Raw genomic sequence first — 13437 nt, 5'->3', positions numbered from 1 at the left:
TTGCAAGGAGAAAACAGCTCGAGCTCCGGAGCAGCCGGAGGGAGCGAGAAGTAAGCGTCCCTGCTGGGCGGCTTCCTCCTACACACGGCGACTTTCTGTGAGCCCCCGGTGAGCTGCACGGGGCCGGGGGTGCCGCGAAGGTGCGGAACGCAGAGCCGCCGTCCTGCCCGTCGGAAGGACACCCGGGCAGGGCCGCCCTGGGCGGGTCTATGCGAGCAGCCCCCGCAGCCATCCCCGCCGGGACAGCGGGGGCGGCAAGGCAGGAGGACAGCGGCCAGGGGAGCCCCCGTGCCGGGCGCTGTGTCTTTAAGGGCCGGGGCCGGCTCCGGGCTCCATCCTCCCTCCATCCCCATCCCCTCCCTCCCTGCCTCCCTCCCCCGGCCCGGCGGCGCTGGGCGCCGGGAGGAGGCGCCTGCCGCTAACAAAAGTCTGCGGCCGAGGCTCCCTTTCCTCCCGCCCCGGGCAACAAGTGGCTGGCGGCGGCCTCTCGGGGGAGGCGGCGGCAGCGGCAGGGCTGCGAGGAGGAGGAGGAAGGCGGAGCGGCGCTGAAGCACGGAGGAGCCGAGCGCCAGCCGCGGGGCGGTGGAGCCAGAGCCCGGAGGCCGTCCCGCCCGTCCAGCTTGTGGATTATAACTGGAGCCGCCTTCCTGGCCCGGACACCCCGGCTGGAAACCGGGGCGGGGAGGGCGCGCCGATACATCGCATTTTTTATTCTTTCGTTTTTAAAGTTTTTTGGTTGGTTGGTGGTTTTTTTTTTTAATTTTTTTAAGTTTTTTGTTTTAATTTTTTTTGTCCCGTGGGGAAGGGAGAGTGTCGGCCACCCGAGAAGAAGCGGAGGAAGTTGCAGGGCTGCTTTGGACATGTCGCCGTGAAAACCTCTGGGGGCTGTTCCCCCAGCAGTGCCCCGGGGCTGCGCTCGGCGCCCCGCGGCAGAGATGCTGAGCGGCGGCGTGGGAAAGCGGCGACGAGCATGAAGGCGGCAGGATGGGCGCGAACAATGGCAAGCAGTACGGCAGCGAGGGTGAGCTGGGGGGCGGCAGGAGCAGGAGGGGTGCTGGAGCAGCGTCGGGGTCCTGGCCGGGGAGGAGGGACAGGGCAGGGTCGCTGCGGCGGGATCCTCCTCTCCCCGGGGATCCGCGACCGACCCCCGCCCGGATCCGCGACACTGTTCTTGGGCTCCCGCTGCGCCCCTTGAAAACACCCTCGGTTTTTAGTCATTTTTTTTCACCATAGGAGTTTAAGTGCTGTCTCAGCTCATGATGTCGGGCCAGCGGCGCGGCTTGCTGTTCGAAGGTAGCTCGGGGGTTATGGCAGCGTTAACTTTGCTAAAAACTTGTAGAACGCTCTTTGTAATCTTTTTCTACTCGTCTTTATATCCCAGGATCCTTATATTATGCAGTATGCTATATGACTGCTTCCTGTCTGTACAGAAAGAAAAAAATTAACCCCAGCAAGGGCTGGGGAGAGAGTTAATGTTCTCCAGCTGTTATCCATAGATTGTACTCCTGCAATTTCGCTTCAGTGAAACTTTAGTGGGCTTGGTTTTAGATATACAGGGCCTGATTCGCTCTTGTGGAAACCTATTAGTCTCGCTGGAGTTGCATCAGGGATGAATTTCAGCTGCTTTGCTTCTGGTGTGAAGGACTACTGGAACAGTCAGCTGGTGTCAGGCAAACCAATGGCAAGTACAGAAAGTTTGTCTTCCTGCCAGCTAGTTTTAAGCTTTCTTTAACTTCTAGCTGACTTCTATATGCATTGCTTTCCAAGTATTTAGGCAGCTCTGTAGGATGTATGCCTTCCCTTTGGTGTATTGGGCAACCGTATAGGATCACCACCACCCCCTTTTTTGTTGTTAAGCGTTTGTAGGTGGAGCGAGGGAGAGGATCTTGTGGTCTGCTCCATTCTTTGGGAGTTCAGACGGCAACTGCCAAAGAATACACCTCTTGCATCCAAAATATGCATGAAGATTGTGTAAAGGAAAGGGGAAAGACGCCACTTGTAGTGCAGATTCTGCAGTTCCTTTCATTTATTGCCAAATGAGCTCTGCTTTCTGAGGAGCTGATGAAGTCAGATGCTTTAAGCTATTCTTTCTGTCGTGGGCTTCCAGTCAATTTTACCATCACTAGAAAAACTCCTGTATAAATGGGGTGAACCTGGAAGTTACAATCAAAACCTCTTTGGATTCCTCTTGAAAGAGGAAATCTTAGTTTTTCACAGAGTTGAAAGTTGTCGATAGTTCTGGTCATGCTGCTGAAGGGTGTTTACCTCAATGATGGGAAAGTGTGGATGCATGCCCGAGCTTTCTTGTGAATTCAGAGGACTGATTGCTTCAATAAATGTACAATTTTTGGGGAAGAATGTGACTGACACGGAGTGTTTTGCAGCCCTCAGTGAAGGGGAGATTAACTATTCCATAAGTACCTGATCGGCACTGGGGGGAAGAGGAGGATTAGTACCACTGGGGTGTTCTTAGTTCACCTCTCTCCTCCATTCAGAGTGGAGATTGGATCCTGGGAGTGCCGACTACGTGTGGCAAATTAATCTTTGCAGTGCAGACCATTACCTGTTTTGAGAATTAGGTAGAATAGTGGTTTAAAGTTTATTTTAACTTAAAGAATCCCCAAGCCCCATGACCAAAACTTCATCATTTATGTGCCTCAAGGATCGTGTTTCCTGGTAACTTCTACGCATCATCAGTTACTGTGAAACTTGGAGAAGGTCTCATATTAGTTGTGTTTCCTAAGTGATACGGAGGAAAACAAATCTAAACCTGATAAAGGGAAGCCTTTTTTATTTTTATTTTCATAAACTACTGGCGCTTTTGGTGCCTTTGGCAAATAAACCACTTAATTGCTATAAAAAGTTCCTTTTTAGTAGGATGTGATTATGCTAGTGGGTGGAGGGGTAACACCATTTTTCTGTGTATTTAAAAAACAGCCTGAATATCCATTTGGAAGTTCATGGAGTGGTGTCTGTGCACACAATTTTCAGCCTTTTGGGCTTTGTAGGCTGATGCTGCACAATGGTATGTCCTGTGCATTTTTAGGGATGGAGAAAAGTACCTTTGTTAGCTGAGCTGCTTGAAGGCTGTTTTCCCATTTGCTGCTTGCTGATATCTTAGGTGAGATTTCAGGAAAACAACTGCAAATTATTTTAAAAATGGCTGGGGTTTTTTTCACACAGCTTTCCTTCCTATCTGCTGTGGAACTGCAGAATTTCATGAATTTGCCCAAATTGGTTCTCATGTCAATGTTGAACAGATACATTAGGGCAAGGATAACTCTTGCTCAAGATACCACTTCTCAACTAGAGCTTTTATGACCAGAAAATTAGGTGTTACGTGGATTGCCACATTGTTACACTTAGCAGTAATAAACTTTTTTGAAATTGACATCTGTGCTGTGTGTGTAATAATATCAGGCAGCTAAGTGTTTGTGACTGATCACATAAACTACACTAGACTGCCTTTATTTATTTGGTTGGCCAAGGCTTTATTGAATGTTATTTTATTAGAAACTACAATTGTGGTGTTAAGATGCACAGGACAGTCGGATGTTTGAGGAGTCTAAATGAGTATATAGACTCTGATGTATCACTGACAGTGCCTTTGAATGTGTTTGTTTTCCATTAATTTAATTTTCTAGGGGTAAAACTTGCTCTGAATGAAGCTTAAATGTAAATAAAATTACTTACCTGAAATATCATGTCATGCAGATGGGATATGAACACAACACTCATTTAAGAAATTATAATAGATTAATATATAAACAAAACTTTGTTTACAGGAATGTACCTCTTTTTAACTGTAAAATATTAAATACATGTTTACTTTCCTAGTTTTCATTTGGACTTTAAAAATAATTGTTATAAGGCAGACTGACTATTCCTGGAAGTCTGTTCACCTGAAAAATATGCGGAGCTTGAGATTTCAGGCTTGATGTAGTATGCAGTAGATTCAGACTGAAGTGTTAAAGTTTGAGATGAGTCTTTCTGAATGTGTTCCAGTAGTTGTGTTTGAACAGTGCTATTGATGCTAATTGATCACTGGATCAAGAAATCCACTTTACCATGGAGCAGAACTTGTAGGGGTTTTGCTTATGCAGATAAACTGATGGAAATCATCAGTTACCATGGCAAGAGTCTTACTGCTGTCTTTCTTACCATAGGGATAAATCATTCTACTTTCTCTCACTTATTTAGCTCCTTGCTTGGTTTTTAAATAAGAGGAATCCTTGTGTCTGATAGTGGATAGAGCAGCCTTTTGCTGTAGAAGCTATCAAAAGTCAAGTGTTCTGTTTAAGGACCTGTCTTAAAGGGTAATGCTGTTGCAGCTGACCAAACAAGACACTACTCATCATCACAGATGAGGGGAGTGAATTGAAGGATGATGCCCTTTAACTGTTGCCAAGTTGGCGGTGTTTCTGTAATATTTCTGCCTAGAAAAACCTTCTGTGATGGACACAAGGCTGGGTGGGTGCTGACTGTGGTGCCAGCTGTTGGCATGGGACCTTTAGGAAAAAGTTAGCTGGATACTGTCCCTCTTACCACCTGAGGCAGTTTCTCATCCTCAAGGGAAGGACTGCAGGCTTCCGTAATACACGGAAACAGGCTTTGGAATATGAGTTGTAGGAATAATCTGTGTTCTTACACATGAAAGGAAGCTGTGGCATTGAGGTGAAGTTGCTGCTTTGCAAAATAACTTTTCAACATGTCTTCTTCACAAGTGGCTTCTTTGTTAAATGAGACCTGAGAACCAGTCAAATTTGAGAAGAGCTAAATAACGGTATAAAATTTTGACAATACCAGTGTTCAGACCATATGAACTACTATCTTTTTATGAGTCAACTATCCAGAATCCGGCAGTTGTGGATGAAAACTTCTTTGTGCATCTCCTGTACTTTCTCCTTCCAGAAGCTGGTCTAGAGAGGATTGGTGACAATATGCAGCAGCTCCAGTTGATCGGCTAAAACGTATCATGAAAGACTTGATGTAACACAGGAGCCTGGTGCTGTAGAGAACAGAGGATGGCAGGGGAAAAATAGATGAAACTGTGGGAGAAATAGGTGAAACAGCACCTTAAACAAGGAAATCAACATACTTCCTGAATCATAAGCCTTGTTGACATGCATTTCTTTTTGAATCTGAATATTTAATTTGGGAAGAGTTTGATGCAAGCTCTTTAGGAATGACTTTCACTCTGTTCTTAGTTTGAAAATGTTCCTTCTTCAGATTTTTATTTGTGGTGTTTTCTATTTGCAGACCACTTGGAGAGAGATCCCAGTGTTCTGCTAAAGTAAGCACCAGTACAGAAACCTGCCTTTGTCATGAGATCCAGTTGTGGCAAAGCACAGGCAACAATGGCTCCGCAAAGGCGGTGTTCATTATGATGTGCGACCTGGTATACAGTAGCTAAAACTTCCTAGGAATTGCCAGCATGTAGCACTGTGGAGAAATTGGTCAGTCTGTGTTCATTTTGGAGTATGTTACCTTCTCAAACCTGTCCCTTCAGCTGGGAAACATGTTCAATGTCTGCGTTTCAGGCTTTCAGACTTGTCTTTTTTTTTTTTTGAAGGTTCTGTTGGATACTAACTCATTGTGAATGCTGCCTTTCATTTCACAGTAGATTTCTGATAATTCAGTGATGGCAAGTGTTCTGACACGCCTGATATTGTGTATGAAAATCTTTTTAATCCAAAAGTTCTGGCATTCACGACCTATAGATTTTGCCATATGTTAGGATTTGTTTCTGCACAAAGTGTTTCTGGATTTACTTTACATGCAGTGCTTGTGTCAGCTGTGAAAAACAGTAATACCATGGTAGTCTTGCACTCTTTTGTTTAAAGAGCTGAATCATAATCACTTACCAATTATTTATATTGATTTTTAGAGTCTGTGAAGCCTCGTGGGAAATTTTAATGAGGGTAAGGGGGTGGGAAAGGCAATAAATTAGCTGTTACTATATTATTTAATTACAAAACTATGACACTCCCCAGAAGTATCTTCCCTGTGTACTGCATCTTCAGAAGCAAGGACAGTTTTTTTCTTTCTGGTGTTTATTAGTTTCTACCCCATGAGGTTCCCAGAGTCAAGTGAAGAGTCTCATCTAGTTGAGTGCTAAAAGGCTCCTTCCTAGGCTATGCATTTTTTGCCTCCCATTGTTTTGATGTCTGAGTTGCGTTTATATGTTACTATTTGACCAGTTAAAAATGAAGTTTAGTGTATCACACTTACTGCTCTCTTACTTTACTGCTCTGGAGGGCTTTTTTTGTTTGTTTTTTAACCTTAACATCCATGCCACTACTGTAAATATTAGGGTGCTGCTTAATAGTGCTTTTGGTCTTGCACTTACTCATGTGATTGCATTCTGCTTTTTGGTACTTGTCCTGTCAGTTCTTGCATTTTATCTGTGGCTGAATTTCACTCAGCTACCTTCAGAGAGATGAGACTTGCCTCTTAACAGCAAAGTTGGGACTGGAAGGATAGCAATATTTCAAATGTCAATTCTTTGAGCAGTGTTGTTTTCTTAAAAGTGAATTTGCAGTCTGACAGTGGCCAACTGCTCTTAACCAAAAGTAATCTTCAAAAATGCTGCTTATGATGTTCATTTTTTATGTAACTGTCAACTGAGCAATGCAAAACGATTGTGTGTATGTGTGTTTACTCAGTTTGTCTCCAAAAAGTAAATTTTCTCTAAGCTCAGTGCTTATGTTGCATGTTGTTGTGTAGATCATGAGACAGGGGCAGGAGGAGGGTCTGACACAGCACTTAAATGAGCTGCTGTCATAAACCAGAATTTTCTTTTCTGAAAAAATAACCAGCCTGTGTGTGATTCAAATGTGTGTATATACACACACATGCAGCTACAGATTTGTGGGAGATTTAGGCTTTAAAAAGTTGCTAATTTTATCGATAGCTTTTCAGAAAGTAACTTAGATACTAACATCCATTTTATACCATAAAATATTACTCTTTCATAAAATTCTTCTGGGGGGAAGGAAGGTCTCTTTTTATTTCATTGGTTTTTTAATAGGTATTAGCTAACTAACTGTACTCTAGGGAGTTATCTTTGACTTGGTTAGTAGCTTTGCATGGTGCAAGATGAACTGGATGCTCTTCTGTACATTAAAAAAAAAATTGTTAACTGGGTGCCAGTCAGAGGCCTGAATAAACTTTGAAGCTGGGGATTCATGACATAGAAAGCTTCCAGCAGACCTGTCTGAGCTAAGGTAGTAGGTGTCCAGGACTTGCACATCCTCATCCTTTTTTTGCCCACTCCCCAAGGGCATAGAAAGAGACCAGACTGATTTGGTAACGTTCCTAAGCTGAATTTGAACATCCTTCTACCAAACTTCATAAAATCCAAACTGAATATGATACTGTATCATTCCTTACTTCTGGGAAAATATAAAAATCGACATGGATTCAGAATTGGGTAAGCGGTTTTAAGTCTAAACCGCTCATCCCAAAAAGCTCCTTAGCGAAATTAGTTTTCTGGCAGTTTCAGTCCTTTGGCCAGTTCTGGATTCCTTACTTCTGGGAACAATTCCTAACTAGGAATTGGTTTGCTCCTTCGTGTGTCTTGTTTGTGTTAGGAAAGTGATTGGCAGAAGGCAATGGATGACATTTGAAGGCTGAAATGCACAAGTGGTTTATTTCTGCTCCTCATTTTATAATTAGCTATGCCCTATTTTTTAATATAGGACATATGCTTTGCTAAATTAGGACAACTATTTCATTAAGGAGTGGAGACCTTCAAAAGCTGAAAAACAGGTGGTGGGCTCCCAGTAAAATCTGTTCCTTCTTGATGAGAAGAAGAAATATGGAACACCTTCTGTGTGTGTAGATGTGCAGCTTGTGATGGGATATACAACCTGTAGGACTTTGTTACTCAAGTACCATTTAGGCTGAGAACTCGTAGTGTTGTAGCTGGCCTTGGGGGGGGGGGGGGGGAAACCTGGTAGTTCTGTCTGATCATACCTCTCATTTTAGTTACAAATCTACTTGTGTGCCTTCTAGCACCAACATGGCACTGAGGACAGGTTAATGTGAGGCCTCCTTAAAGGAGTTGAAGCATAAAGGAGGTGTTACCATCTTGATGCTATGCTTGAGTTGGTTGTGTCTTAACAGGTGTTTAAGGAAAAGGTTCCAACTCTCTGCCAGTATCCAAACTCAACAAAAGTAATTTGTTGGCAAATAGGTCTCTTCATGCTATATACTTTTGTGATCTCTGCCTTAAGTAAACGGGGAAAAATTGTTGTCTTTTGGGGTTTTTTTTACCCTTGGAGTAAAGGGAGCAACAGGAAGCTCTTTCTCATGCCCATGTTTTGAATCAGGAAATTCCTGTCTGCAATACATAAATTTGTCAAATCAACATCCGAAATCACGTGGTACTTTTCTTTCTCAGCGATGTTTGTACAAATGTGTATAATAGCTGCAGAAATGCTATACTGAATTCTTTTCAAGCAGCATTAGCTTGGAGGAAGGGGTTTTTTTAATGCTCTTTGGTGAATCTATTTTAAAAATTATCTTCCTTGATTTCCTTCTTTGTTCCTGTGAAAAGAAAACCAAGTGAAATTCATAGATGCTATTATAAAAGTAGCAATTATGAGGTTGGCTGTCTTTTTAAAGAAAGAAAGGGGACTTCAAAAACACTGGCAAAATGTCAATGATGGTTAAGTAGGAAGAACCTCTTTTGATCAAGAGTCATACAACCTTGTTTCACAGTAAAAATAGAATTTTTATTAAGTCTAGTTGTCACATGACAAATGTAGTTTGTCAGTTCATGGGGAGTCCAGACTTTTATTGCTGTTATGACTGCATGCAGAGTGGAGAAGCATGCCATCTACTTAGATGATGCCAGGCTCAGATACTATTTTGTTGCCGGATTGCACAAAATCCTCTTTCTGTGTAAGTGGCTGCATGGAGAAGAACAATTAGAAGTTGTTCTTAAATTGTGTAATAATTACTAAGGGTGAGTATTTTGTTTAAATCCTAATCTTGAGAGATAGTAATGCTGTTGTGGAAAAAGGTGAAGACAAAGTGCATTTATTTGAGAGTGCATTTATTTATTTATTTATTCTTATGGTGCTCATGGCTCTTGTATTACTTCATCTCTGGTGCAATGATGGCAGTACTTGGTCTTGTTCATCACTGGAGGGCAAGACATAATGCAACAGCTGGTCACCAACAGATGTACTCAACAGATGTTTTTGGGGTTTTTCTGTAGCACCTAGTAAAATGTATTTCTACTCCAGTTTTTCATTTGCCTTTTCTTTGACACTTTATAAGGAAGCTGCTTGTGGCATCAACATGGAATCATAGAGTAGCTTGGATTGGAAAGGACCTTTTAAATGTCATCTAGCTCAATCCCCCTGCAATGAGCTTCAGGTTGCTGACAGCCCTTTCCAACCTGAAAATACACTAAAAGAGGTATAAGAAAAGCTTTGTAGCAGGAGGATTTCAATTCCAGTTAACCATCAAGTTGAAGCTAACTGTATGCTCTTGTATAGAATATTTAGTAGCTGACCTTCCTCCTCAGGTTCATGTATGACTGTCCTCTTTTGCAGCCAACAACCCTGAAGGTCCTTATCTATTTTTAGCATGATTTGAGAACATGGGTGCTCTTACTCCAGAGCCTCTAGCTGTGGAATTTTTATTGTTTGATATACTAGACTGCCAATGAAGCTCTTTACAGACAGTAAAATTACATTACAACATTTTCCAATCAACTCTTGGCCATATTGTAATGTCTACAGAGCCTGAAGTACAAAAATCCAAAGATTACAAGTAACACCTCTGGAGATCTCTAATCCAACCTGCTGCTCATAATGAAGCCAACTAGAGCAGGTTGCACAGAATATTGTGCCATCAGCTTTCTTAGCACCTCCAAAGATGAAGGTATTACAATGCCCCTGAGCAGTGTGTTCCAGTCACTTGCAGGTTTTAAAAGAAGAAAAAAATGCTTTAATGTTTAAATGGAAAGGGTCGTGTATCAATTTGTGATCATTCCCTCTTCTCTGTTCACTGGCTCTCGCTGAGAAGATTGTCTTCTTTACTCCACTCTCTCTCCTCTCCAGGTGTTTATACACAGTGATAATACTCCATCTCAGTCCCTTCTTCTCCAAGTAAAGTGTTCTAGCTCTCTTAAGTATTTCTGCCTAGCAGGTTAGTCAGTTTTCAGTTTTGTCTCACCATCCACTTAGCTAGACTGTGCTTCATCCATTTGTCTATGAAGATTCTATGGAAAACAAAAGTTGGGAAGTCTTGCTGAAGTCAGGATGAACTATTTGTGTACTCCCCTAGTGCCAGTTGTTTCTTTATTGATGTCTGTCAGGTTGGCCAAGAATTACTTCCACTTCTAATCCCTGATAATTACTTCCCATCACCTTCTTGGCTTGGAAATATTTTCCAGGAAGCTGTCACTTGTCTTGGATTGAGGTGAGGCTGACCAGCCTATGGGTCCCTAGGTTGTCCTCCAAGCTGTTCTGGGGACCAGGGGAGTGTTTTGCTTTTGTCCAGTTCCCAGGAACCTCTCCTGATCACCGTGACCTTTCTGCAGTAATTGAGGGACCTGGCCATGACGTTGGACAGATCCCACAGCCATTACCAGTGCACTCCATTAGGTCTCATGGATTTCTCTGTCCAGTTTGGTTAAATGTTCCCTAACTTGATCCTCCTGTACTTCTACTGGTTACTTATGTTTAGAAAAGCTACTACCAGGCTTTCAGAGAGCTGTAGCAAGTTCTGGCAAGTGTGAAGATTGTATTACAGTAGTTGAGTATCTCTAAACAGTACTCTGTAAACTTGTTTCTACAGCTGGTTTGGAGTTTTTCAGCTATAATTTATTTTTACCTTTGTGCTAAGAGTCTTCATTTCCACTGGATAAAGAAACTCATGCTTTCTCAATGACTACAGAGTCTCTTGGCAGAGAACAGATAAAATAAGAAGAATGCCCTTAAGAGTTGTGGTGGTAGAATCTGGCTCTGTGTTTTTTGTTGCTGTTTCTGGCAGCAGCAATGGTCTGTACTTTTCATAAAAGCTTCTTCAGTACAGTTTTGCTTGCTTCAGGAGGAACAGCTAGCCCAGGATAACATTTTTTTTTTTGCTTCCTAGAAAATTAGAATTGTTACTTTTATTATTAAAGTTGTAGTAATAATAATAAATCAGTTCTGCCATGTTCCAATTGATGTAGCCTTGACTGGTAAAAATACTTGTCAGCAATCCTTATTCTACTGGTAAAAAAGTTAGCTTCTTTTCATGTATTCTAGGATTGAATCAAAAAGGCTTTAAATTCTCCATTTAAGTTATGGAGGGTTAATATTCAAGTTTAGAAGAAATGTCTTACTTTTCCTGTGTGAAATGATGACATACAATTGCCTTAAATTTCCTTCTGAAAGCAGTCACTGCTCACAACGTGGGTAATTCTAATCCTCTGAAGTGCTAGGAGATGCTTCTCAGTTTAGAGTCTTCTATTTAAAACGAAAATTACACACAATACAGTGAGTTTTGGGTATTGCTATGTCTGATGCTACTTGGCAGTTGAATTTGCATTTTGATTTTCATACCAAAAATCTACCTCTAGGGTAATTCACCTGTTAATGTTATCTATTCCTTGAACATTTGTTCTGTGTGGGAGAGGGGTAATGTTATGGAAAGGTGAAAGATTCTGTGATGTCAGAACTATAGCCACAGTGCATGAATCAAAATGTTCCAACATAAGATTTTAGGGGTGACTTTTTACAGCTGTTTTTCTTTCCGTTTGTATGTATAGACTAGACAGCATAGTCCAGTCTAAAGTTTTCTTTGGCACTCGGTTAGGCATGAGCAGAATATTTTGCTTATGTCTTCATTTCTCTTGGGAAATTATTGCTCTTTACTCCCCTGTGGGTGTACCTTTTGTTACCCTGTGTGGTTGTCATTATGGAAAAACACAAACGCTTATGGTGTGTATTTATTTCTCTTGCCAGGAACTAGTGGAACAAAGGTGAATATGAGACTTCCTCCCCTCAAACAATTACTAGGTTTTTCCTGCTTTAACTCTGGTCTTAAAAGGCTCCATGTGAGAGCCTTTCTTGTATCTAAAAAATAATCCGACTGTGAATTGGCTTACAGTTTATCAAGAGGTTGCACAGAAACTGTAAGGGGAAGGGCTAGTTTCTGTTTGGTTGTCCAGGAATTTATTGATTCAAATATTCTGTTGATTTAGGTCTTTGATAATGGTTTAATTTTCTTCTCATCATGAAAGTACCTAGTATGTCAAGTCATATTTTTCTCTGTAAGAGCTGAACTGTGACGAGTGCCCAGCATCTTGATAATGGTATGTGTTTCCATAGTGTGTGTCAGGTAATGAAGTGGAATTGAACAACCTTATCACCTTAGTTTTTGAGCACAGGATTTGGCAGCAGAAGTAGGACACAGTGAATGTTGCAGACCTGTTCCTTTCTGGGTTTCCTGCTTTCATTTTGCCAGGCCTCATATTCTATGGAAAACAAATCCTTGCCCTTCTGTGGATAAGATCTCCTGCTGCCCTTCGCCTTGCCATGTCTGTCACTAAAGTGTAGGGTTTCTTCATTAAGTTCCCTACATGAGCAAAAACATTCCTAGAAAGTGAAGTTTAGCTTCCCCAGGATTAGAGTCTAAACTAGAACAAGTCTAGTCAGACACAGGAGCCTTTCACGCAGCAGTTGGCTGTCAGTGGCTGTGTGGTTTGTGCCTTTTAAGCACTGATTAATCCTATCCATGTTTTCCTCAATTTTCTTCCTAACTGAGGTATTGGCACTTGACTGAAAGGAATATCGTAGGTAGGACACAGAGCCTGGGCTTTTTGTTAATTGAGTCATACTGGTAACAGCCTTGTTGCTAATGCTAGCCGTGGTTTTGAGAAAATACAATACAAATCGTGAAGGATTCAGTTGATTCAGGACGTATTTTCAAGCCAAGGTCAGGTCTCTAACTATGCACTTGGGAGAAGAAGGATCATCACACAACCTGCTTTAACCCTGTAGATGCCAGCTAATGGGTGTGAAATGTGAACAAAATCCCTGTAAAATCAGTAGAACTGATCAGTGTGAAACTTTATTTTCTGTAGACTTAACCACAGGTGGTTTCAGAAGAAAACCCAACAATTAAACTGAATTACATATTCTTGAGTCTTACAAAGTAAGTACAAAGAGGGGGAGCTGCAGTGGAAAGGTGTGTGTTTTTTCCTGGACCATACAAGAGATGTTCATCAGGTACCCAGTAGAAACTTTTCTTAAATTAAAAAAAGAATGAATACTCTAGGGATAATAAGCTAATCTGTGTCACTAGTGAGTCATCTGGTGAACTAGATGTTCCTAGTTGTGTGGTTTTGGATGATAGAGAATGGTGGAGGAATAGTGAATTACATAAAGTGTTCTTGGCTATTCTCTTCCACAGCAATATGCAAATTTGGTTTGC

At 41.9% G+C, this 13437-nt stretch overlaps 1 protein-coding gene across 1 annotated transcript in view; it reads left to right on the top strand.

Annotated features, from left to right (window-relative positions):
* Positions 1-560: 560 nt before the first annotated feature.
* FBXL7 (F-box and leucine rich repeat protein 7) overlaps positions 561-13437 on the top strand; it is a 171248-nt gene continuing 158371 nt past the window's right edge. The window contains exon 1 of the mRNA XM_014872353.2: positions 561-1021. Coding sequence (XP_014727839.2) covers positions 985-1021 — 37 coding nt within the window. The 5' untranslated portion in view covers positions 561-984. The remainder of the gene's footprint in view (positions 1022-13437) is intronic.

The sequence above is a fragment of the Sturnus vulgaris genome, chromosome 1 (genome assembly GCF_052056855.1).
Source record: "Sturnus vulgaris isolate bStuVul1 chromosome 1, bStuVul1.hap1, whole genome shotgun sequence".
In the NCBI taxonomy this organism is placed as follows: Eukaryota; Metazoa; Chordata; class Aves; order Passeriformes; family Sturnidae; genus Sturnus; species Sturnus vulgaris.
This window is presented reverse-complemented; position numbering and strand designations above follow the sequence as displayed.